General features: G+C 43.9%; 1 protein-coding gene across 4 annotated transcripts in view; it reads left to right on the top strand.

The window, feature by feature from the left end:
• The window catches only part of MYO1B (myosin IB), a 715,692-nt gene that overhangs the window by 86,880 nt on the left and 603,760 nt on the right, over positions 1 to 25,052 (top strand). For all 4 annotated transcript variants that reach the window (XM_085648784.1, XM_085648782.1, XM_085648783.1 and 1 more), the window contains exon 2: positions 2,271 to 2,411. In XM_085648784.1, the coding sequence (XP_085504910.1) occupies positions 2,277 to 2,411 (135 nt within the window). In that variant the 5' untranslated portion in view covers positions 2,271 to 2,276. The remainder of the gene's footprint in view (positions 1 to 2,270; positions 2,412 to 25,052) is intronic.

Here is a 25,052-nt window from a genome sequence, read left to right as displayed (position 1 = left end):
GGTTAACCTTCGAGAGAAACGTACTTATGACATATGAAGGCTCAAAGGGACGGAGCTCTGGCATCTCTACTAAAATATGGGAAACACTGTAGAGAAATGTATGTTAGAACACCATATCAATCTAAATACAGAGATTCATCCATTCTGATCATGATTGGGTGGTATCATACTCCAAACAAAGCAGAAAATTCTCTTTAATGATTTTTGGGTATTTTAGGGGATGTGGAAAGAAGTCATGCACTTTGATATAGGAGGATTGTGAGAAATTGGGTTGTTGGTTGACTGGGGTTTGAGCCGTGGTCAAGCAACAGTCACAATCCCTTGCAGTGTGAACCACAAAAAGTCACTAAATTAACCTGTGCTTAACCCTTGGTAGCTTGGTACAAAAAGCAGTTGGGCATAACTGCAAAAAAGTATTTATGCAGCACACAAACAGCAATAAAAGTAAAAATGCAACACAAGAAAAATCCTACATCAATTTAGGAAAATAGAGTAACATTTAATAAATTGACACCAAAACAACAAAAACCCAATCAGAGGCATTTTCAAAATTGTTATTAAAAAAATGACCATTTTTAAATATGGATTTTCCTTACAATTTCAAAGACAACCAACATGATATAACAACCTTCTCCAAGTTGGAAATTGCAACTTATTAAATGTAATAAGGAATTCCCACTGTTATCTGATGGGAGGGGTAGGCCTCACAGAGGTGAAAACTGAGTTTAGTTTTCCACTAGCAGGGTATGTAAAATGTAAAAGTGCATGTCCAGCCTATTAATTACAGAGCTCTCTGCCCTGTGGGCCATCTAGGGCCTACATTAAAGTTGACTTATAGGAAATAAAAGGGGAGTTTAGGACTAGGCAAGGGGGTTTTAATACCAAGTTGACATGACAGTTTAAAACTGCATTCAGGCTAGAGTGATGGGCATTATTTAAGGTGCTACTTAAGTGGGTGGTATAGTCAGTGCTGAAGGCCCACTGGTAGCATTTAATTTACAGGCCCTAGGTATATAGTATACCACTCTACAAGGGATCTACAGGTAAATTGAATATGGCAATTGGGTTTAAGCCCATTTAGCCATATTTAGGGGAATGAGCACAATAACATTACAACTCTTAAGTGTGAAGGCCAGAAGTAACAAATTCATCCAATTGTGGAGGGTAAAAGCCAAAAATGTTTAGGGGTGACACTGCAGAGAGGGCCAGGTCCAATAATGATCATGCCTGATATTAAAAACATTCGTAAAAGGTACTGGTCTCCATATAGCAGATTTTATGCTTTGGGATTCAGCCATTACGATTATGGGTCTTTGCCCCAAGAAAGTTGAAAGAGATCATCCCACCCCCATTTTGTAAATTGATTTACCAAATATTGTTGGTGCCCAAATTGACCATGGCCTGACAGTTGAAACAAAGGGGCGCGCTTGCGTTGTATGAGTGAGGCTGGAGGATATGGGAGCAATGGCCCCTGAACTGCTTTTACTTTACGGTAATGGGGAAATGTTGCTTATCCAGACCATGCTTGAGGTGGGGGGGGGGGGGAGGCTGGAGTTGTGAGGGAGGAATTGTTAATGTTTTATCTTTTTTATAGCTTTATTTTACCCCACTTGTTCTTAAACTGTGGTGTGAAAGGTGCTCAAGACGGGGATGCCAAGTTCGCATGATGAGATGGTCTCATCTATATAGTCTGTTCTTGCACCTGAAAAATTATTAGAAGTTTACGTTTAAAAAAAAATAGAAAACGCTGCAGTTACACAACTTGGAATGGAGCATTAGTTTTTTCTGAGGTTTTTCCCCACCCCCTGCAGATGATTTAAGATCAGGTGAATTCACACGTTCACGCTTAGCACCTCTACTGAGACTGAAAAGGTCACCATGTGTTAAACTAGTTGGGATAGACGTTTTAGAATGAACTGAGACGCTTAACACATTTCACAGAGACACCAGACATATCACAGACAAGAGGTGGCAATGACTTCAGATTTGTACTGATGTACCTGTGAGCACGAATGGTAGTCCGTTCTGTGGTCCATTGCTAATTTATTGAGCCTTGTGTACTGTATTTCATTGCCGGTCTATTGAGCCTTGCATCCGCTAAGGAGAGAAAGTGAAATTTCTGAGAAGATGGTTCAAATAATGTGGGATGAAACCAAAACAATCTGCTTTTGAACACCTTGATGTATTCCCAGTTCTGTAAGTCATTTCACAGTGTGGCTCTAATGGTACATGAAAACTAGAAAAATAATGTATTTATTTTTTCGTTGCAGGTCAAGATGGCCAAAATGGAGGCAAAGACCTCGCTTTTGGATAACATGATAGGTGTGGGAGATATGGTACTTCTGGAACCACTGAACGAGAGCTCTTTCATTGACAACCTCAAAAAACGATTTGACCATGGGGAAATCTATGTAAGTAATTAAAGCGATGCACAGCAGAAAATATTTACAAAACACAGACATTAATGATATTTTGGCGTGGTTCGTGAAGATGATTATAATTTAACTTTCAAAGTTTTACTAAACATGACTTGGATAATTCCTTTATATGGCTGTGCATAAACATTTTTGAGAAATATTTTCGCGGGGTGCAGGTGGGGGTGGGGCAGGGAAATGATGTGTGGAATATAGCCAGAGGCTGGCTTAGAAGAATTTATTCAATTGATCTAGTCGAAAGAACTGTCCCTTCAATTGCTTCATCTCGGATTGGAAATATGCCTACTTGTGCCAGCATTGCTGATTACTCCACCTGTGTTGAATTATAAATAATCATTACAGTACTGCACTGTCCTCTTATAAATTTAGCCCCTTATGTAGGTAACTTCACAACTGTCTTCTATGGTGAGATAATCTGCATTCTGCAGACTTACCCCTTCTAGCGTTTCAATGTCAAATGTTACAGCATTTAGTGCATTTTACACATGTCTGTACTGTAGCAGAGTGATAGGAAATCGTGTGATATAAAAACACATACAAGCTGTATTTTAGGAGTATATTGACAAATGTCTCATGTTATACCTCATTTCTGGATTTTGTGCAGTTGTGCGTGCACCTTGCTCACAGACAAATGTCTAACCACAGTGACAGTCATAGCCATTTAGAAAGAAATAGGTGTGCACTTTAATAGAAGACATGTAGCTGGGTTTAGCAGGCCACAGCCACCTCAAGTGTCAAAACACCAGTTGTACAGAGCAAGATATTGGGAGAAAAAGGCTAAAAGATTGAATTGTCTAAATGCACCCTTCAGACTTGACATCAATGCTTGTCCTTGTGGTATCACCACCCTACTATACCTCAGTAAGAATTCTTCTTTAGGTCTCGCCTATTCAGCGCTTGCGCTGTCTCCTCGAGACATGCTGTATTCAAGTATGGACTTGAAGCTCTCTGCCCATTTTACGCCCATCTTTTCAATTGGCTCATCTTACTGTCCTTTGGAAATGGTTGCCTTTGATTCATGAATAGGCTTAGTAGTCCCTCCTTAGTACCGCCTTTTGTAACATCCCATGAGGACTGCCACTGTAACATGTGGTGTTACTTGGTATGTTTTATTTACTATCTGTGAGCACTATTTTTATTAATGACTTTCTCCTAGCTGCTGTTGCAGGCACGACCAGCTCTCCTGCTTCCACCGCCCAGGGGTCTAACTGCACCACGACTCTGCACACAACCTAATTTTAAGCAGCGAGGCAAGCCGTCTTCATCTTTAACGATTGCAGCCGCGCCTTTCTTTTCTGTGGCGTGGCTTACCAAACTCTTTTGTCAATATTTTATGTTTTTGGTAAGCAGCTCAGCACGCCGCTGTCGTGTTCCCCGTCAGCCGCCTTTATCTTTAACAATGGCGGCCATGCTTTTCTTTTCTTCGGTGTGGCTCCCCCAACTTCTTTCTATCCCTTTCTCACACTGGGCAGTGAGGGTTAAAGTGTACTTCGTGGTCTCGCATCTGCTGGCTGGCCTTACCTGACCCCTCGTAGTCCAGCCCATCTCCACCATGAGGGAAGTCCAGCAGATCCACCCCTGCCCCTAACTGTCTTCATTCCCTCCACCCCCAAATTCTTAACGCCCCAACTCATCCTAATAATATAGTATTGCGTGTACTTTTTTATTTAAATAATCCCTCCACTGCAAACCCCAAAAAAGAAATAAACATTATAATGCCAAAAGCTTTAACTTTTACAAATGCGAGGCCTATTGCATTGCAAATGCATATTTTATGTAGTACTTCATCATGGTGTAATGTTCTTTTGTTGTCCTTTAATTGAATTGTGTTAGAAATAGGTCACATCATTTTATTATATGTAAGAGTATCAAAGTCTTTGCTAGCTCTCTGTGCCTGTGACTTTCCAAGAACATATGGGTTTTGGCAGCATGTTCTTAATTTGCTGTCTACCGTACCAGCGTTGGCACTCTCACCCACACACAAGCATACCATTTCTGCCTGCATTTTCACGGCCATCCCAAATTTTCTTTGTAGCAAACATGTTTCTTTGTACTTTTTGCCACTCTCTTTGCAAAGCTTGTACCAGTGCTGGTGTATATTGCTTTTGAGCTACAACTCTTAATTTGCACCAGTTTCATTACTTTAAGCCGGGTTTATTCAAAAATGTTTTGTCACTATTTTTCATTACACTGTTTCTCTTTCCAGGCTGTGCCTTCCCCACTTTGATCTCATCAGTATACCTGTGCAATATCTTTTATGACTTCATTCTATTTTCTCTCTGGAAATTGTGGACAGTTTGTAGAATAAAGCAAAACCAAGGGGATAATGGACGGAGTGTTGAACATTGCAAGCACTCACCCCCAGTCAACTGATCTGGGTTTAATCCATCATCATTCTTTAGCTCACTCCGCCACCCCAGTTCAGACATGGCCATATGCAAATCAGTCTGACCCTGTGCCTAATGGCAACAGTCCAGCCCAAACTGCCAAGCCATGTCTTCCCTGGACCGGAAACCAGCATCCTGGGACCGGTTTCTGGCTAATCAGCCGTCATCAGCCAGGCTAGCTTGAATCCAGTGGCAAAGTGAGCAAGGGACCCACGTGTGGGCATACCCTGCCAACTTAGGGCGAACAAAGCAAAACCAAAGAGGATGATGGATGGAGTTTGTAGAATAGCAATGAAGGCAAATGGTACTAGTTGTCGATAGTACCAACCCCTTTTAAAAAGTGCAGGAGTGTGAAATATGAGAAAGGCTAGGACATCTTTCACTTTGTGTTGGAGAAGAGCAGATCTACACAGGCTAAGAGGAGTGGGAAATGTATGCCAGGTGAGCAAAAAAGGGACGAGTAGGGGGTGACCGAGATGGACTGAGTGAGAGAGTTTGAGACATTGAGTAAGGAACAAGGGACAGAACAAGAGTGTAAACTTCTCTTATTTGAACGATTTTTGATGGGTTTTAAATAACTTTATTTCCATTTTAGCTTTTTTAGTGGATTCCTAGTACCAGAGTGGCCCAGGCTCTATTCATTTTGTTTGATTTTAATTTTCAGTATTCATCCACTTTCTGTATTCAAGAGCTGGTGTAAAGATACTAGTTTTTATTCGAATGGCAAATGAGCATTTTTCTCTGCATTGAAGGTGTCCCATCTCCAAAAGCCATTTAATCCTTCCTTGAGGGATATCTATCTTCTGAAACTGGCAACCTTCAGTTGAATACCCATTGGCACCATGATCGTTCACATGGTGATGCCTGCTTTGTGTAGGATTTTAACAATCCACCAACCCCCCTCCTTTGATCACAGTATCTTCTATTTTGATGGACCTGCACGTCTTCATTCATCTTAATGCTGCTGCTCGATTTCCAGTTGTAGATCTGTTAATAAGGTTCCCTGACACCACCCGTGGCCTGACCTGGAACAACAAGATGAACTAACTATTCACCGGGGCCAGAGAATATGAGTTTGCTACGTTGTGTATAAATTAGCAGTTGTTTTTAAGGAGCTTGGTGTTGTGCAGACATTGTATGTATAGTGGGATTTTGGACTTGGGCAGGCAAACCGGTGCATAAATGGAATTCTTGCTAATAGTTATCAGAGGCTAGTAGGGGTATAGAAGAAAAATAATGTATGTCTGCGGCAGTGCATCTGAAAAACAGTTGGGAATATGAAGAGTCTTATAATATTTACTATTTTCAACTGTGTCAAATGAGTGAATGTGACGCATAGAATTTTGAGAGCTTGGACAGGGATGGTGACCGCTGGTGTTTTAGACTGAGAAATGTGAGCTGACAGTGTTCACCAACATAGTGATAGAAGGCTAGTCAACAATTTCTTCCACATAATGCAGAGGTGGTAGAAGTACAAATGTTGACTTGTTGATGCTTCCCTTTACAGAAAATTTGCTCAGGTCACTCAATATTCTTTGTTGAGTCCTCAAAATCAGGGCAAGATGGTACAGGAGGACCCAGATGGTGCTGCAATGTCATACTAATGGCAACATGTAAGGGAGATGTACAGTGGTAGAGAGTAAATGGGGTGGCCCCTCACTTATGTTGGTCTCCCTTACCACTAATTCTGATGTGAGACACATTTTCCTGACCATATACTATTTACTCAGAAATCATGAGGGGATGGAGAACTTCAACTTGGTCCACAATGGGAAAACTGACTAGATCACTCAATGAAGGTGAGTGAACTGGTGCGATGTTGAAGCCCAACTTGTGTGTGATTGTTCCATCTTCCGTAGACTGATGGACGCTGCAGTGAAGCTTACGCTGTACCTGTCCAGGTACCTTCTTCTCTTCGCACCTACCCAACCACATTAGAGCGCAATAGAGATCCGATGTGACATTGGCCCCTGCCAACCCACAAAGCCCAGAGTAATAACGTGTGAGAATTATTGTTAATCTTTAATGAAATGTAAATGTTTCCAAACTTTCATGATTTAAATCAAAAACGTTAGCAGTATTTTACACTAAGTTTTGGTTCCTGGGCTGTTGGACCAAGCAGCTCTCCAAAACAACTCGAATAATGTGTTTTCACTTTTCTCTTTCCTTTAATGAGTTACCTTTATGGAAACCACTTTTCTATTTTATCTTGAAAAACCAACTTATTTCCTCCCTGCTTTGTCCTTTGCAGTGAAATCAGTTTTTTGTGTTACCTTTCTTTCGTTCTTTGGTGAAATAGCCATTTAACATTTTGAGCAGTGTAAATCCCTGGGTTTTGTTTACGTTTAGGGGGCCCCCGGAGATTCACAAAATGCTTGCCTGACCTTAGGGAGAGTTTTGCGGTGGGAAGAGAGAATTCTCATGAACTGTGTCAATTAATGTTAAGAAACTGGAGTTGAGAAGCAAGTTACCAAGCATTTTTTACATTCTTTCCTAGGGAGCTGGACTCAATCTGAACTGCCATCTCCTGCAGTGGAGAGCAGATATTGCATGGGAAGAAGGGTCATGTAATGTGGGAGGGGGAACGGTGGTTCTGATCAGATAGGAGCTGTTTCAAATAGCAACTTGCTGAACTGTGGCTGCCAGAGAACACAAAGTACCTACTTTTAAAATAATTTTCAAACCAAAACGTACGTTTTGCTTATTTATTTGGAACGTGAGAGGATACACTCTGTAGTTTGGTTTGAAGCATAGCCTGTGTTACGGTGGTATTTCGTTGTATATAGCAAACAGAACGCTTCTTTTTAGTGCAAACAGCTTTCGGGGTGGGCGTGACCTGATGTACGCAGCACACACAATATTTGCCTATTTGGGGCAAGCACCCTTTAAGTATTAATTGCATGAGCTATCTCACAAATTGGAGCAGTCTGCTGCATATCACAGATGTGTAGGGACTGGGATCAAAGTAGTCTTCTCCTGTATTGTATAGTATTGCAGCGTGTATATATCACTTACTACATCTACGCGGGAAATGAACTACCATGTAGGTATGTGGTTCAAAGGTTTAGAAGGAAATTGTCTTTGTTTTCGTGTGTGGGAAGTGTCTCCATGTTCTGCATGATGACCACCGAGGTGCGGTTATCGTTTTCTTGGACTCGGGATTATGAGATGTGAGAAATTGACACTTAGTTTATGGTTTTCTGTAATCTGGCAGCTTTGAGCAGCTCTGCAGATCCTTTCTTGGTTTTCCTTATGATCATAGTCTACTTAGCTGGTTACTGCACTGGGTTGAAACTGTGTTAATAGTTTTGGTCCAAAGCTGGCATGGTTGGTGAGATCGTTTTTGTTGCTATCTTCCTATATCTGATTGTCATTGTGAGATGTAAAGAAGCATTCATAGTTAATAGTTATTTGGGAACTTCAGCCGTGGACTAGATTAAAGTTCTCTAATTGACCAGCAGTCTGTGACAGATCTCTTCAGTTGTTCCATGCCTGTTTGTTTGGTGATGGTGGTTTAATTGGGTGCTTCAGTACTGGTGATGATGGGTTATGCAGATTTGTAGAGTGCACTATCGCCCAAGAGGTTATCCTAGTGCTGAGCAGGTGTGAGTCTATCCAAACCTAGGGCCTAGTGGGACGACTTGAAAAGCCAGGTCATCAGCTTATTGTGGAATTTAAAAACTAAGGAGGAGTCTCTTGTGTAGAGACAGGCCATTCCACCATTTAGGAGCTATGCAATAGAAGGCTTGACTGCCAGATCTGGATTTTCGTGCATGGGTTTTGTGAAAGTTAGTCTGGACAAGCAGAGCTGTCTGGAAGGTTTGTGGAAGCAAATGTGATGATTGAGGTATGCAGAGCCAGCGTTATGTAGTTCCTTGGAAGTCTGGTGTTGGGGAGTTGGAAATGTACTTGTTATGTATGTGGAGCCCTGTGGCAGATATGTCTTATGTGAGTGGAAGAGGGGTAAGTTACACTTAGCTACTGCCTGCTGAGTGTTATGGTATTAATATTACTGTGGGCCAGAAATGTTCTATATGAATTGACATAACTATATAATGCCCAGGCGAATGATAGTTAGCCCTTCTTAGGTTAACTGCATATAGAAAGTAGTTTGCAGGTTGGGTTTTTCCAAAACTGTGGATTTTAAGCTGAAGATTGAACTTGAATGTGCAATTGTTTTTCTGGGTTCTATCCCAGGAAGTGACGTAACACCAGTCCCCACATCCCCTGCGGTGTGGGGGGGGGGGCCCCGAGCTGCAGGGGCCCCCTCTGCACAGTAATCAAGCCTGAGAGCTCCGGATTCAATTCGGAGCAGTGGACCCTCCATGTAACTTTCAGGGGGGCCCCCCTCAGCTTTCGTTACGCCAGTGCCAGGAACGAAAGATAATGTAGCTCATTCGGCTGTCCTACTGCTCCCACCTGGCAGTCATTCACGTTCAGTGCACCTGGCTCCCCTTCCATGTGACATTAGATTAGCAGTGCAGGCAGGCCTCTGCCCGTGGTGTGCATCAGGCTGCTTGATGTGTCTCAGGTGGGGCTCTCCTCGGGCTACCCCATGAGTTGGGCGTTAGCTGGGGGTATCAGTTCTGTGATTCTTAAGTGGGACTCGCTTCAGCCCAGCCGTTCAGAGGCTTGTAAATTAGTGTGTCCCAGCTATGTGTGACTCTAGGCACAACTCCACCCCGCCTCCACCCATTTCTACCTCCCCTTCTCAGTGATTCTCCCCTCTGCTCGGTCCCTCAGTCTCCCCTCAGCTCTACACACCTTGCATTCCCTTCAGTGCCCTTTTATTTTTTTCACCTACCTGCTCTCGCCTTAGTGTGCTGGAGTCAATCTATCTTAAACCACTCCCCCCCCGACTACTCCCTTAGTAGCCCAGTCTCGTGCCCCTCAGCATCTTTCCCCTTTCTCTGTTATCCTTAACTCAGCAGTCCTTCCCACTCGCCTGCCTTCAGGTTCGCAGGTCTTCAGGAACGTAGTCCCCCCCCCCCCCCCCTCGACCCCCCCCTCCCGATTCAAATTTACTCCAAACAACCCACAATGCAAGGCACTCCCAGGGACTGAACTTTAAAAACCTGTTGTTTAAACGAACTTGTGTTTTTTAATCCGATAGCTCACAGTTGGGGGCTGCAATCAGGAAATCTAGAATGTTGCGCTTAATTTAGGATTGATTTCAATCCCATGTCCTTTCTCTACTCCCCAGATTGGACTTGGACACCTCCTTTGGCACCCTGAAGTAATAGTAAAGTAACAAAGACATAATACATGCATTCGAGCGTGCCCTTACTCCTCACCCTCTAAATTCAAAGATCGCGAGGCGCAACGCAGTTTCAGTAGAAATTCAAACCTTATTCATAACTTTATGGAATTAAAACTCTGTTACTGTATCATTTTGTCTGCATGCTGGCCATTAGACACAATATATGTTGCCTAAGTGACTTTGAGTTGCCATAACTCGTCGTGTTTGCTGAAATAAACTTTTTCATCAAAGTGACGATGTGATAAAGTCCTACGGCTGAATTTCATGAAGGCACAAAAGATCACGCCATCTTGGAATTTTGCAGCCAGAAATGGTGGCCCTCCAAGGACAGAGTATGTGAAACACAGTACACAGCACAACATAAATTGGATCCTGCAAGGTAAAGGGACCATCCGTTGAACCATAACACATGCTGTCTTAAAACCCAAACAGACATCAGTAAGCAAAGGAACATTCTGGAAATCTTATTGTTGATGATTGTAGTAAGGCAGTAATGGGTAAAGAAAACTATTTGCTTTCTCTACCTGAATGACAGCCTTTAGCACATTCCCTCCAACATAGGGCGCTCTGAACTAGCACTGGGGTTCTTCCTTTTGTGTTATCTGGCATTTGTAAAAACTCACAAGTGGCACAACTTTGCAATTTTTACAGATGCACCTGTATGGTTAGTCGGAGTTGCCTGTAGTGCGACCTACGGGACCATTTGTAAGTGCTATACGCATTATAGTTGTAGTGGTGGGTGGGTGCAGTGATCTATGTGTCAGTCCTACTGTGACCATCTGCCTTCTACATACACGAGAGCCCCATGACAACAAGCCTAGACTCAGCTTTGATTATCTCTTCGTGTCCATCTCACTCAGGGTCCTAATACCGTGCGGTGTCAGATAAACCTTTACTAACTTCTCCTCATGGCAGCCATCTTTTGCTCAAGAAGACTTGTCTTTCATGCACCTTGAACACACTTGCTGTGATCAATTCAACTGCTTCTAGTGTCTCTTAACCCATCATGTGGACTGTGTGAGCATAACTGCAGTTGAAAACTGAGGACACCATGCTGCCCTGATTTCCCTGAAGAGCACTTCCTGAAAGACAAGCATGTTGGTGCTGTGTAGATCGGTGCTCCATCAAAATGTGGCAGATGTTAGGTCCACCGTTGAGTGCAGCTATTTGAGTGTAATGCACTTATAATACGGCAGACAGAGCATCCGCCATGGTTTGACGGAGGATGAAGGTGGCAAGTAGACAACAAGTATGACCAGTGTGTATCTGTTTATTGGAAGCACTCAGTGGCTCAATTATAATTCAGGATTAAAAACCGTATTGGATTATTGTAGTTCTTTCTTTGACAACTATTAGAATTATTGTCCAAATTTAAAGGAACAATTGTAAAAGTTGCATAGCAAATCAAGTAATGGGTTATGGAATGTATGTATCTATTGCAAAGCCATTTAAAGGCACACATTAACTAGAAATCTGTCTGCTCCACTTCAGTTTCCCATAAATTCAGTTTTGTATGTTACAAAGTGAAGCAAGTTGAAAAACACAGGACTCGCTGACATGGGCACTGGGTAGAGTAAAACAACTCTACTGCATTTTTGTTTTCTGAACGCAAGCTCTGCATTGATGATCCAGATTACTCTTTTTCGTTGTTGCAGGAATGCGGCCAGTAAAGTGCGAATCCTTGCAATGTCCTCCACAACAGATGATGTTGCTTCTGAAGCAGTACGACTATTAATAGGATCCAACTGAAAGTCAAGTATCTACATTATATTTTCTGTGATAGTTTGACGATCGACATCATACACACATTTGTAGGTTGCGAGCTGGATCTTGTGGACGGTAAAATACGATGTGCAAGTTATACAACTTGCATTAAATGATTGAAGCACCTGGTCATTTTTATCCACTCTGGTACGTGTTGTAATCAAAGATAAAGTGGGGCTTGTGTACTTTTGCCAGTTAACAGGAAACCATGACCAGAGAAGTGCTCTCATTTTGAATTGTAGTGAAGACATATATTTGGCACCTGTCTAAGAATTTGCTAGCTAGCAGTACATTACATTGCAACTCACTGCTCAGGCCTTTTTGAAACCTCTTGCAAATGAGCTCCAGAGGAAATCCTTTGTGGGGACTTTAGATTTTACTGCAAGACACTGTCCCAGTGTTGTACAGCTGTCTGAAACGCTGGACTCCTTTATGGAAGTTATCCACGTGAAGGTTATAACATTTATGAAGGAGTGATTGTGCAAGGTCCCAGCCAGTCTCCTCGCTAATTCCTAATGCGGGAAAGAAACCTGCAAGAGTTGTACTGGAGTACTACCTAATATATACTTTCAGGCTGTATAAATAACCACTGCAGCTCGCACACATGTGCAGCTTGACGCAACAAGCTCATTTGCGTGGTATTTACTCCTTGAACAGCAGTTGTCCTAGGATCTGCAGCATGTTGACCACTATATTCTTCCCAGAACTAAAAATCTCTGGAAACCTTGCTGACAAATGTTCCTGAAGAACCTGTCATGGTCTGGATTATACCAGGGGAATGTAGTCGAGTGATCATTGAAGTGCATCATACACTGCAAAATCAAAAGATAACCACTGCTCATGACCAATGTCCTTCTGCAGGATTTGGCCTAACGGCTAGAGCGGTCGTCCTTGAAGCTGGGGAACCTGGTTCGAGTCTCAGCAGGGATGCTCAACATCCTGGGATCTCAAAAATGAATGTGTCTGACTATAACGCAACTGCTGCTCATATAAAGTGCTCTGAAACCTTTGGGTTGAGTTTGCGCTATATGAAACCACCCCCCCTCCCGAAAAGCTGGGATTTTCCAAATCGTGTGTCGTCCAGTAATACCATACTGTGAGTATGTTCAATATTCCCATGAGGAGTGTAAGGGCCACACATTGTTTTCAACCCCACATTTAAAGTGGGAGTCTACCAGTGTAACCTAGAATGTGGTGCCTCCATTCTCACTCAAACTGTTTATTACACAATTTCCGCATGGAACACATCATCCACAAAAAGATGGAAGTAGACCATGGGCAAAAAAATTGCAGTATTGACATGCAACATCTTCAGGAAACGGGCGAATTTTCAGCCTAAATATGTTAGGGGATTCCAAGCCAGCACTCTTGCTTTGCTCCCTGTGGTATCTGCCTGCGCTCTAGATTTGGCTACACTGCGACTGTCTCAGCTGCACAGATTATACCTGCAAAGCGAAATCACCGGAGCTGTCATCAGATGGAACTCCACTGACTGAAAATACCTTCCAGGTTCCGATCCGTGATACTCTGCCTCATATGCAGTTTCCATATCGGAACCTTTTTAAGAGCTTTCATCCATTATTTGAATAGAGGCCTGAGCAGCAGTATTCCAAAGAGACGCCATTTCTGGGAACCGACTAAAATGTTCTTCCTCCTACTTTGCGCTAGGTAAACTTCAGAGGTGTGTGTAAAAATGCCAATGCACTGAGAATGCAATATGCATGATGCGAGCTGAAAGTAAAAATACAATACAGTGCAATGCTGTGAAGGTGAGTGTGCTACAAAAGTAATAGAGTGTAATAGAAAAACTATTTCCACAATTGCGTTTGCAATTCCGAAATACGCATAACTTCTCCAAAAAAGCTAAAAGAGAGAAAGATTGCTTAAACTGGAAACACAAGGCAAAAAAAAAAACCAGCAAGACTGTGACATAATTCACTTTACTAATCTTTTTCTGACTGCAAAGTGAGAGGAGTTTGTAAACACCAATCCCCATGTTAAAAAAAAAAGTAAAGAGCAATTTTTCAGAAGACATAGCATGACATTCGACCTCTGTTTTTGCAGCACAGCAACTGTGACAGCATAAAGACAGAATTAAAAAAATATCTTTCTTTATTGCTTGGAGTTTTGAGACCCACCAAAACTCCGCTCACCACCCATCTGTGAGTTGCGACCCACAGTTTGGTAAACACTGATGTACGCCAAGTTCCAAGAGGATATTGAAGTTCCTCAAACATTTCTTTCAGTTTTATTGTGTCATGTTAAAACTTTATACTGTATATAAACAACTCTGATGATAAAAAAAATCTGAAACAATAGCTCCATGTTCCGACAAGCCTTTTGAGTGTGGGAGAAGGCCAGTATGAAAGATCAGACATTGCTTCTTTTTTTTTTTTGTTTATTCTGAACTTGTCTAGGTCAGATTCATGACATTCCAGCTGCTAATTCAATAGATAAAAATCTAATTTCTAGGCCAATGTAGTGCAGCTGCATCAGTGAGACATTTTACCTCCTGCTGGGCTATGTATGATTGTTTTAATTCCCACCCCCGGCAGCAATCTAGGGGAACCAGACCATTTAAAGCGCCACAGCACATTTTCTTTTTTTTTTTTTTAATTATAAGTATTCATCTATGTGTTTCAGAATACGGGGTGCCTAAACACTCAGTAACATTTACAGTGACTTGCATCTTTTGGAAATTAAGCTTTTAATTTATTGACTGAATAATATTCTCACTATTTGCACAGTCAGTGCAGTGTGAAATCCCAACCCTGCAAACCAACATCTTATTCTTTGTTTTCAACTGTTGACCCGACCTTGTACAACAAAGCGTGTACATACAGACCTGGTATTTCCCAGTGCGGAGACCAGCCTAGCATAGGACTCAAACAGCCATGCGTAAACAAATGTAGTACGCAGCTGGAAAACATCTTGCTTCCTTCTCTTGAGTGCATACATGTCTTTGTGAAGGTGACTTATTTTGTTCGATAACACTACTATCTGTTACTGCGACAGTGTTATATTTACTGTTGTGTGCACATCCATAAGTACATTGCAGTCCTGTGACGCTTAAGAGATTTTCATGAAAAGTATGGCTTGCTCGGGAAACTGGGAATCCGTAGGAATATTTTTCGCCGAATGGTCACTGTTTGCATTTAAGCTACTTTCAGAGAGACGGTGGACTTTGGTCGTGAACTCTGCCATCGGCCTTTCCTGTTATCCAAACCGTTGGCTTCACTTCTTAGCTGTTTTGAATGTGAATGCCTTTCATGCAGCACCAACATTTTCTAAATGTCACGACTGTAAGTTTGCGGAACATTTTCACCTTTTTTGCTAAACAGATTCGCTCTGCTGTGGTAATGCTGTAAACATCGGGCTCTCAAATAGCCCTCAACTGTTTCAAATCTTTCTATATAATTTGTGTTGGTTACAGCCAGAGTCACCGCACCTCCGCCTCCAGATGGGGTGATGGTGTTGATAAACCATGTGTGAAAGGTGAGGTTATCAGATCTCTCTTGGCACCAGGGACACAATGTTCCAGTTCCGTTTATCATTCTACAAATCTTTTTTTTAAAGCTATAAACTCATAATCATTTTACTCAAATTCATTAAATAATTAGGACAAGTTGTTAAATTCATATGAAAATGGAATTGGAAATACAGTGAAGGGTATAATTATAAAGATGGAAAGAGTTTTGTGAATGTATTTCTGTTGGAAACAGATGGAACATATGTGATGCGAACGATAACGAATTGCATTCAGGAAACTGTTTGGGAGAGATATTAACATGAACATGAGACCAGGACTCTCATGCAGGGCCTCATTTTTGTTTCTACGGTTTACATTTTTTGCTTAAGGGATATAGAAGCAGAACACCAACACAGTGAGCAAGGCTTCTTAGCCAAGACACGTCTTGCTTGCTTCCCCGAGGTGAACAATAAAGCTTTTTAAACTCCTTAGGGTGTATGTGTGTGTATATATATATATATATATATATATATATATATATATATATATATATATATATATATATATATATATATATATATATATTGTTAGACCTGTCAGCCCTTTGGGTGGTCCCTCCTCATCATTATTTATTTTGTCCCACTTTTGCCTCAAGCCCTGTTAGTATTTTTTCCTTTTTGGGAACCACCAGACTTTTTAGTATTGATGCAGATTCAGGGAGCCATTTTAGCTACCCCTGGAACTTCTGTCTGAGGGCCTGGAGCACAAAATGGTGGCCACCTGTGACATCACCAGCACCCACTGGAACCTACTAGAACCTTCTGCAACATTCTGGAGCCCTGTGACAGTTGGAGGCGGTTTAGAATGTTGGGAAGCTAAGACAGAGAGTTGGCAGTTGGAGCTGGCAGTTGGCACCTGACTGGTGAAGGGAGAGCAGCAGAAACTTGAAGGAGGAAGGAGTGAAGCAGCAGGGGTGGAAACTTGTGCCTGGAGTGGGGTCCATAAACCCACCCTTGATACTAGTCCCTACTGACTGAGCCCAGCCTGGAGCCCTGTGTGGGAAGAAGCAAGAAAAACCATCTTAAGGACCTGGACAGCAGGAACAGGCCTTAGAAGCAAAGAACAGCAAAGTCCTGACCTGATTATTGGTTTTCCTGGAGTCCGACGTCGAGAAGCCTAGAGACCCGGAGCCCGAGGTGGAGAAGCGGCGCTGACTGGAAAAGCAGACGTCGTACCCGGAGCCGCCAGAGGTCGAGAGAGGGCGCCGACGGAGGTCGTAGAGAGTACCAGAGGTCGAGGAGGAAGTCACCCGAGGTCGAGTGAGCGGCGTCGACGGGGGAGTGAAGTCCGCCCTCCGGAGTCGCCGGAGACCGAGGTGAAGCGTGCCGGAGGTCGGGAGTGGAGGTCGCACTCCGGAGTCGCCGGAACCTGAGGAGAGGAGCGCCGGAGGTCGGGAGTGGAGGTCGCACTCCGGAGTCGCCGGAACCTGAGGAGAGGAGCACCGGAGGTCGGGAGTGGAGGTCGCACTCCGGAGCCGCCGGAAGTCGACATCGAGCCAAGGCCGGCCGACGTCATCGAACCTGAGGTCGCCATCGGACCGGAGCCGCCTGAAGTCGACATCGAGCCAAGACTGCCCGACGTCATCGAACCGGAGGACGAGATCGAGGCCGCCGACATCGAACCGGAACCGCCTACCGGCGTCGTCAAGAACTGACATCGAGCCGAGGCCGCCGACATCGAACCGGAACCGCCTCACGGCGTCGACACGACTCCAGCGGCGTCGGAGCTTCAGAAAAAGGGCAGTAAGTGGAATAGAGGGCGCCTAAGGCCCTGTGGAATCCTGAGAGACTACCCTAGGGGCTAGAGAGGTGCTGGAACCAGCTTGATTGTGCCAGGGGTGAGCTGAGACTAATTCAGAGGGGTTGTGTAGAGTGAGAGAGCCAGGACTCTAGTATTCCCCCCTTGATCTACCTCAGTTTAGGCCTCAGCCTTGTCCAAGCCAGGGAGTAGACACCCTCAAGCCATCCACCTAACCACAAGCTGTGACTGGGCCAAATCAGCCCATAGAAATCTAAATGTGATCTGATTCTATAAGTGTCACTGTCAGCTTTTAATTATTTATTGAGAGCACTGTATTTATTGTATTTAACCTATTTATTGCTTCACTGTATTTATTGTTCCACAGTATTTATTGTCGCACAATATTTATTGGCTTGCAGTATTTATTGCCTCATAATATTTAATTGCCTGTATGTAATGCACTTATATTTATGCCTTAAGTATTTATGCTCTCCCCTATTTATTGAATCATTAAGACAGTATTTATTTGACGTACCCTTCCACAGAAAAAGCCTTGTATATGGTGATTGTGTTATTTATTTAATCAGTAACTAAGAGAAAAAGAAGATAAACAGAGATATTTTCATAATTTTTACGGTGTAGAGTCGTTTTTGGAACGGATGCACGCATGGTTATTGTATGGGTATGTCGTATGCTTAGCACGGTGCCTGATTCCTGACCACTCGAGCCAAGCTACCACTGTGTATGTCTGGAGAGACCCCGCCACCACCACCCTTCCCGGTGTGGGAGTGGAGTATTTCCAACATATATATATATATATATATATATATATATATATATATATATATATTCACTGAAAAAACCATAGGTTTCACACATGTTATAGTTAGCTGGACATTTCACTCGTAAAAAAACATTGAAATTCCCCCGTTATAGTTAGTTCAGCTAAATATAACTCGCGCGACCGCAATCCACTGCTGATGACGTCACATATTACATCACTGTATTCACTAAGATACTGTTAATAAGTCAGTTATAAAATTAATTTTACAAAAATAAACATCCATTTAGACACTTATTTACCCATTTATTCTTCCAATAAACTTTAGATATACATATTTAAAAAATATTTATTTTTCAGAAAGACACATATTCACTGGATGATGTCATGAGTGATGCAATATGTGACGTCATCAGCAGTGGATTGCGGTCGCGCGAGTTATATTTAGCTGAACTAACTATAACGGGGGAATTTCAATGGTTTTTTACTAGTGAAATGTCCAGCTAACTGTAACGTGTGAAACCTATGGTTTTTTCAGTGAATTTGCAAGGTTTTTTTAAATGCTAATTCCCAACTATAACGTGTGGGAAACCTATTTTTTTTGTGTGAATTTGTAAGGTTTTTTAAATGCTAATTTTTGTATGTATTATTATATTTTTTATATATTTATTTTACAATAAACTACCTATGTATATAGTTATAGATTGACTGTATCCTGTAATATGGAATGGCTCAGCTCTATTTTTTTTTTTGAATTTGGATAAAGTTGAACAGCATAGTTAATATCTTCTATAAACTTATAAACAGTTTAAAATGTTTTTTTTTTTTTAAGGGTTTTTCACCGTACGCGCACCCCGCGATTTTTTGAAAATAAATAAAATGTTTTTTTCACCCTTCGGGGTCCTTCAGGGACCTCCTGACAAAGGCTAGGGGGTCAGGAACTCTCTACCCTGCCCCCTTTTCACGTTCTCCACCTTTCTTTTTCACTGTCACACACAAAATGGCGTCCGACACTTCCTGATTTTGACCGATTCGAATGTTGACTGACATCTAACCACCAATCAGAATTACGCTCGCGCACATTCAGTGCGCGCACCGTGCGCGCACCGTGCGCGCACGGTGCGCGCATATAGATATTTATGTACTTTTAACTGCAATTTTCTCAGGAACTACTGAACAGATTGACACCATATATGCAAAAGGCACATGCCTGACCTGAGGACTACCTCTTTGCCAAATTTCAAGTAATTCTGTTCAGCCGTTCGGGCTGTACCTTCGACTAAAAGTCCTATGGGAAAATGCATGGGGAAAACGCGTTTTGGGACCCCCCTTTTTTCTCAGCCCCCGCTTGACGAATCACCCCAAGACTTTCAGGGTAGGAGCTGAGCGGAGCGCCCCATTAGTTTTGAAAATGTCACGAAGATAAGTCAACCGGCGCCAAAGTTATTCAAAATAGAATTTTCAGATTTCCTATGGGAACTCGGTCCTAACTATAACTATCTACTGGCGACCGCCACTAGATATATATTTCAAAAGGTCCTCACGTTGTCACGCAAAAGAATTAACCTCACTCCAAGATCTCAGAGAAATAAAGTCTTATTGACTTATATTCAATATATATATCTGTCTGTGTATATGTGTGGATATATATATATATATATAGGTGCCATGTCAATGAAAGTAAATGTTATTGAATAAGATTAATAAGGGCACGTGTACTTATAAACTTAACACATTACTTCAGTACAAAGGTGTTATTACCATAGTAGATTTAAGAAACAACTGATTAATGCCTCATAGTTTCGGTTTTAGATTCACAATATGGAAGAAACCAACTTATGCCAAACTCGCAAGATCTAGTTCTTATAATTTTTAAATCTCTGCACAGTTTTTTCTCCTTCTGTTCTGGTTAAACACTTACTACTAACTACTGCATTTGAAAGAAATATATTATGGCATAAACCATACATTCAGATCCGCAGAGCGCTATATTCTATATTTTACCATTGTTGAGGTATGGGCATCACGATTCACTCAAGGCTTTGTCTCTAGTGAATCATGGCTAGCTTTGACTCTGTTAATGAATCGCAATCTCCACTCTGTGCACCTGTTTATGTACTAAATATTCACTGAGAAAACTAAGAATAGAAGTTAAGTTATTGATCAGAATGAAAATACTCTGAAATTCATTGCTTATAATATAGTGTGCCAGTCATAAATCAGGTCCTCCCATGAAAATCAATCACCTCTCAATGAACGAGACAGATGATGTAACAATTGACATTGAACATGCCTTGTCAGTTGTCGCGCTATCTCCTTACCATTTGCGATTACATCACTATAGATGTAATTTAATTTTTACTTTATTTAATAATTCAGTTTATTTTCCACTGGTATTTATTGGTATAAATATAGTTAGGTTTATGAGCAGTCTGTTTGTATGGTTTTCCTGGCGAGGACAGCTTTCAATTTGCGTATTAAGCATAATTCATTATTCTCAGGTGTTTTTCGTTTTTTGTGAGCTGCTTTTTACATAGAATTTGTGTTTTTTTCATGATATACTGTGCTGATGTGCCATGCATTTAACCCACTTTCGACACACGTTCGAGTCCCAGGCACATTGCAGATTGCCCCATATCCTTGCCTAATTCCCACACACTCGCAAATTCAAGCTTGCAAATTTCTGTACTGTGCTTTAATCTCACACTCCCAATTGCTTTTAAATTTGCTTACAGCAGTGCTTTTTTTGTGGATTATTATTTTTACTCTGGCCGTTTAAGATATTTACAAAAATTGAATTTGGGAATTCAGCAAAATAGTGCTCTTTTTCTGAATACAAAATGGTGGCCATGTGCTTGCTATTGTATGAAAAATTTCAAACGTACATATTTGAAATGCATTTTGTACTTTTGTTCATAATTTTTTTCCATGCAACAGTGTTCATATCTATACCACTCTAAAGTCCTCGTACCTCCCCATGTCTGTTATGGTGTTTTTCACAATGAACAACTCACCAATGTGGCTCAAATTGCGAATTTCAAGATGGAACAAAAAAGTAAATCCCTCAAACAAGAACCTATATGAAAGCATTACCCTGGGCCAAAGTTATAGGTAAAACAAAGTATGCCTTTTTCATTGGAAAATAAGACAGCTGTGCAGATTGTCTATCAACTCTTTAAATGTATACAAATGATAAAAATCAGTCGGAAGCAATCTGAAACCTTTCTGCGTAATAATGGCACTCCTAAATGTAGTGCCTAATAAAAAGGTCCTGTGATAAATTGACTCCCAAGTTGTCACTTCTGATGGAGTGACAATCAAGTGGCTATATCTCCCTCCTGGACCTTCATAGCGCGACCTGGGATCACCTTGCGCCTCGCCTTCTTAATCATGACACACTGTGTACTTGTAGAAAAGAAGTGTCATCTCAGTGTGCCTCATGCTGCTCTGAAATGTGTGTAGAAAATTATTAAAAGCCATGATTGGAAGGGGGGGGGCGTGGTCTGCAGCCCAAGATGGTGGTCGCTTAAGCGACGAGCTCCGGGCCTGGGCTCCACATCCGAGCAAGTATCAGTCTCTCCCCACCTTGTCGGACGGGGGACAGGGAGCGGCTGACACGTCCAGCAGGCAGGGCAGCCACAACGGCGTTTTCCGGACACCTAATTTCTAATTTAATTTAATTTTTTAATTTAAAATACTTCTAGAGCGCAGCGTACACCTTGCGGTTTCTTGGCGCTAGGGGGATTGGCAACTGAGGGGGGAAAGACCAGGGAGAGGTGAAGGGAATTTTGAGGGAGTTTAAGTAAGGAAAGCCTGGCTGAAGAGGAACGTTTTCAGATCTCTGCGAAAGGGGAGATACTGAGTGGCAGAGCGGAGGTGATCAGGGAGCGAGTTCCAAAAGGTTGGAGCCAGGGTGGAGAAATTGGCCCCGCCCCACTTTTTGCGAGAGAAACGAGGGATCTGAAGGAGGGACTTGGAGGAAGACCGGAGTTCTCTTAATGGTACATAAGACTTGATTAGTGAGGAGATGAAGGCGGGGGCAGTGCCCTGGCGGGCCTGGAAGACCATGCAGCCGATCTTAAATAGGGCCCGTTCCTTTATGGGGAGCCAGTGAAGCTCCCTAAGAAGAGGGGTGGAGTGGTGATACCGAGGAAGACCGTACACCAGCCGGGCTGCTTGGTTCTGGACAGTCTGGAGTCTACGCAAACTGTATGCGGGGATACCGTGGTAAAGAGCGTTTGCGTAGTCCAGTTTCGATATCACGAGTGCGGGCATAATGGTCTTAAGTGCCTGGGGGGAAAAGAAGCGGGAGACAGTGCGGATAGTGCGAAGAGAGAGGAAGCAGGAGGACACCACAGAGCTGATTTGTGAACGGAGGGTGAGTTGGCTATTTATTTTGACACCAAGTGTTTTGACCGTAGTGGAGGGGGTCGGTGCAGTGCCGAGGGAGGGGGCCAGAAGAGAGAGTTCCAGGGACTGGACGAACCACCAGTGAGAACCAGCTCGGTTTTATCCGGGTTCAGCTTAAGGTGGTTGTGGTTCATCCAGTCCCTGATGAATGTCATAGTTGACTGGAAATTAGAAACCGAGAGAGGAGATAGGGACAGATCAAAGATGAGCTGGAGGTCATCCGCGTAATTATAGACGGTGACCTCCAGCTGCTGTAGTGCAAAGATAAGAGGAAAGATATAAAGGTTGAAAAGTAAGGGGGAGAGAGAGGATCCCTGGGGGACACCACAGGTGACAGGGAGAGGAGTGGCCGTGAAGTCGCCTAGCCGGACCGCCTGAGTGCGTTCCCTCAGAAAGGAGGAGAGCCAGATCAAGGCTGATCCCCCGATGCCGGCCGCCTTGACACGGGTTAGTAAGATGGTGTGGTCCACCGTGTCAAAGGCGGCGGAGAGATCAAGGAGGACCAGTGCCTGGTGTTTGTTTCCATCCATACCTTTTCTGAGTTTGTCCAAGACTGAGACCACAACTGACTCGGTCGAATGCCTGGGACGGAACCCGGCTTGGCGGGATGCCAGTCCCCCATTTGCCTCAACATGGGCGCAAAGCACCGCGGTAACATGGCGTTCCAGCACCTTGCCCAAAAAGGGTAGCAGGGAGATGGGGCGATAGTTGGCCGAGATAGAGGAGTCAGCGCCAGGTTTTTTTAGGATGGGCACTATGGTAGCTGCCTTGAGCGCAGTGGGCACTATGCCCTGTGCCAGGGAGCTGTTGAGGAAGGCAATGGGGGGGTCAGGGCAGCTGGAGTAGATTTGCTGCAGGACACGTGCTGGGCAGACGTCCGCGGGAGACCCCGACTTCACTTTAGGGAGTATCTCCATAAAAGAATCCTGAGTAAGGAGGGGGATGGAGGTAAGCAGGCAGGGGAGGGGAGGGGGGGGAGGGATCGACGAAGGCAGAAGAAGGTGGAGGGATATTGAGTTTGATAGTTGCTATTTTGTCTAAAAAATAAGTATTAAGCTGATCGCAGAGTGGTTGGGAGGGAGGGATATTGGGCGAGGTTCGATCTGAGAATGCCAGGTCATTCACTATCCTGAAGATTTCCCTGGGTTTATTTTCGGCAGAGGTAATTTTTGACGAAAAGTAGGCGGTCTTAGCAGCCAGGATTGCTGTTTTGTATTTGTCCAGTGCTGAAAGGAAGTGGGTTTTTAATAAGGGATTGTAGTTTTTCCTCCATTGCCTCTCTGCCCGTCGAGCGCTCAATTTGAAATCTTTTAGGTGGTCATTGAACCATCTATTGCAGTCCTTTGGTCGGCGGATGGAGATGCGGCGTAGGGGCGCCACAGAATCGCAGCCTTCAGCCAGCCAGGTGTTGATGGCCTTGGCTTGAGAGGAAGATGGTAAGCCAACAAGAGTAGGGGTAGAGTCACGGAGCATGGAGGTCAAAGAGGGGTAATCCAGTCTATTCCAGTTCCGTGCCCAGATGTTTTTGGCATGCGGAGTTTTAGGCGTCGTGTTACGGGGAATAGAAAAGGAGATGAGGGCATGGTCGGACCAGGGGCACGGCGAGGCGGTGGCCGAGGCCACGGGGAGGTTGAGGGACCAGACCTGGTCCAGAGTGTGCCCATGGGAGTGGGTGGAAACGGATATGTGCGACACGAAATTAAGGGATGAGAGGTAGTCTGTAAACTCTTTTGAGGCTGAGCACTCGTGTGGGTCAGAGGGCCAGTAATTGAAGTCCCCTAGCACCAAGACCGAAGCGTAGTTGACCACCAAGTTGGCTAACAGGTCTTGAAAGGCCGGCAAGAAAGCGGGCGAGGGCTGGGGAGGCCGGTACATTAATAGGCAGGTAATGGGGGGAGAAAATGAAAGAGAGCGGACTACCAGGAAGTCAGCAGGGGGAATGGGGGGGGAGGGAAGTGATTGGAAATTCAACTCGGACCGAGCAATCAGGGCGACACCACCGCCTGCCTTGCCTGCCGGCCGGTCGGCTCGCAGGGCCACATAGGAGGGGGGTAGGGTGGCCAGGAGAACGGGGAGGGAAGTGTCGCAATACCAAGTTTCGGTCAAGAGCAGTAGGTCAGGTTTCTCGGAGTCGAGTAAGACGAACAGCTCATGGTGGTGCTTGACCGCTGACCTGGTGTTGAGTAAAAAGACGGACAGAGCTGGCGAGCGGGGGAGGAGGTCAGGGGGAAGGGGGCAGGGTGACAGGGGAGCAGGTAATGGGGGATTAGGGGCTGTGGGGGGAGAGGAGGCCAGGCCGAGAGAGGTGATCCGTCTGCGGATGGGATCCGGGAGTGGCCAATGGCCTCGTAGAGCAATTAGATCCTTGGACGAAAAGGATGTAGTTTTGGCATGGAGTCGTGCCCCTAGCCCCGGCCGGCCGCGGACGGGCGCAGACGGGCTTGCCTTAGGCGCGCCTTCGGCGCGCCACCGTCGCGCCCGCTGCGCTCGTCCGCTGCGCGTCCGACCAAGACACATGCTTTATGCCGCTGACCGGGAGGTTTGGAGGGGGTGTGGCCAGCCGAGGGGGCGTGTCTCGCCTCGCCCTCGTGAATGGCGTCGGAATGAGGGGGTCGTTGCAGCGAGGAGCGCTGTTTGTGGAAGCCCAGGTACAGGATTAAAAACACAGTATCACACACAATGTTTAAAAATCAATTTGTCCCCTGCTCCCGGCTTTTCGCCTCAGGAGCCAATCACAAGTGCGGCC

Source organism: Triturus cristatus, chromosome 3_2 (genome assembly GCF_964204655.1).
Source record: "Triturus cristatus chromosome 3_2, aTriCri1.1, whole genome shotgun sequence".
NCBI classification, from domain to species: Eukaryota; Metazoa; Chordata; class Amphibia; order Caudata; family Salamandridae; genus Triturus; species Triturus cristatus.
This window is presented reverse-complemented; position numbering and strand designations above follow the sequence as displayed.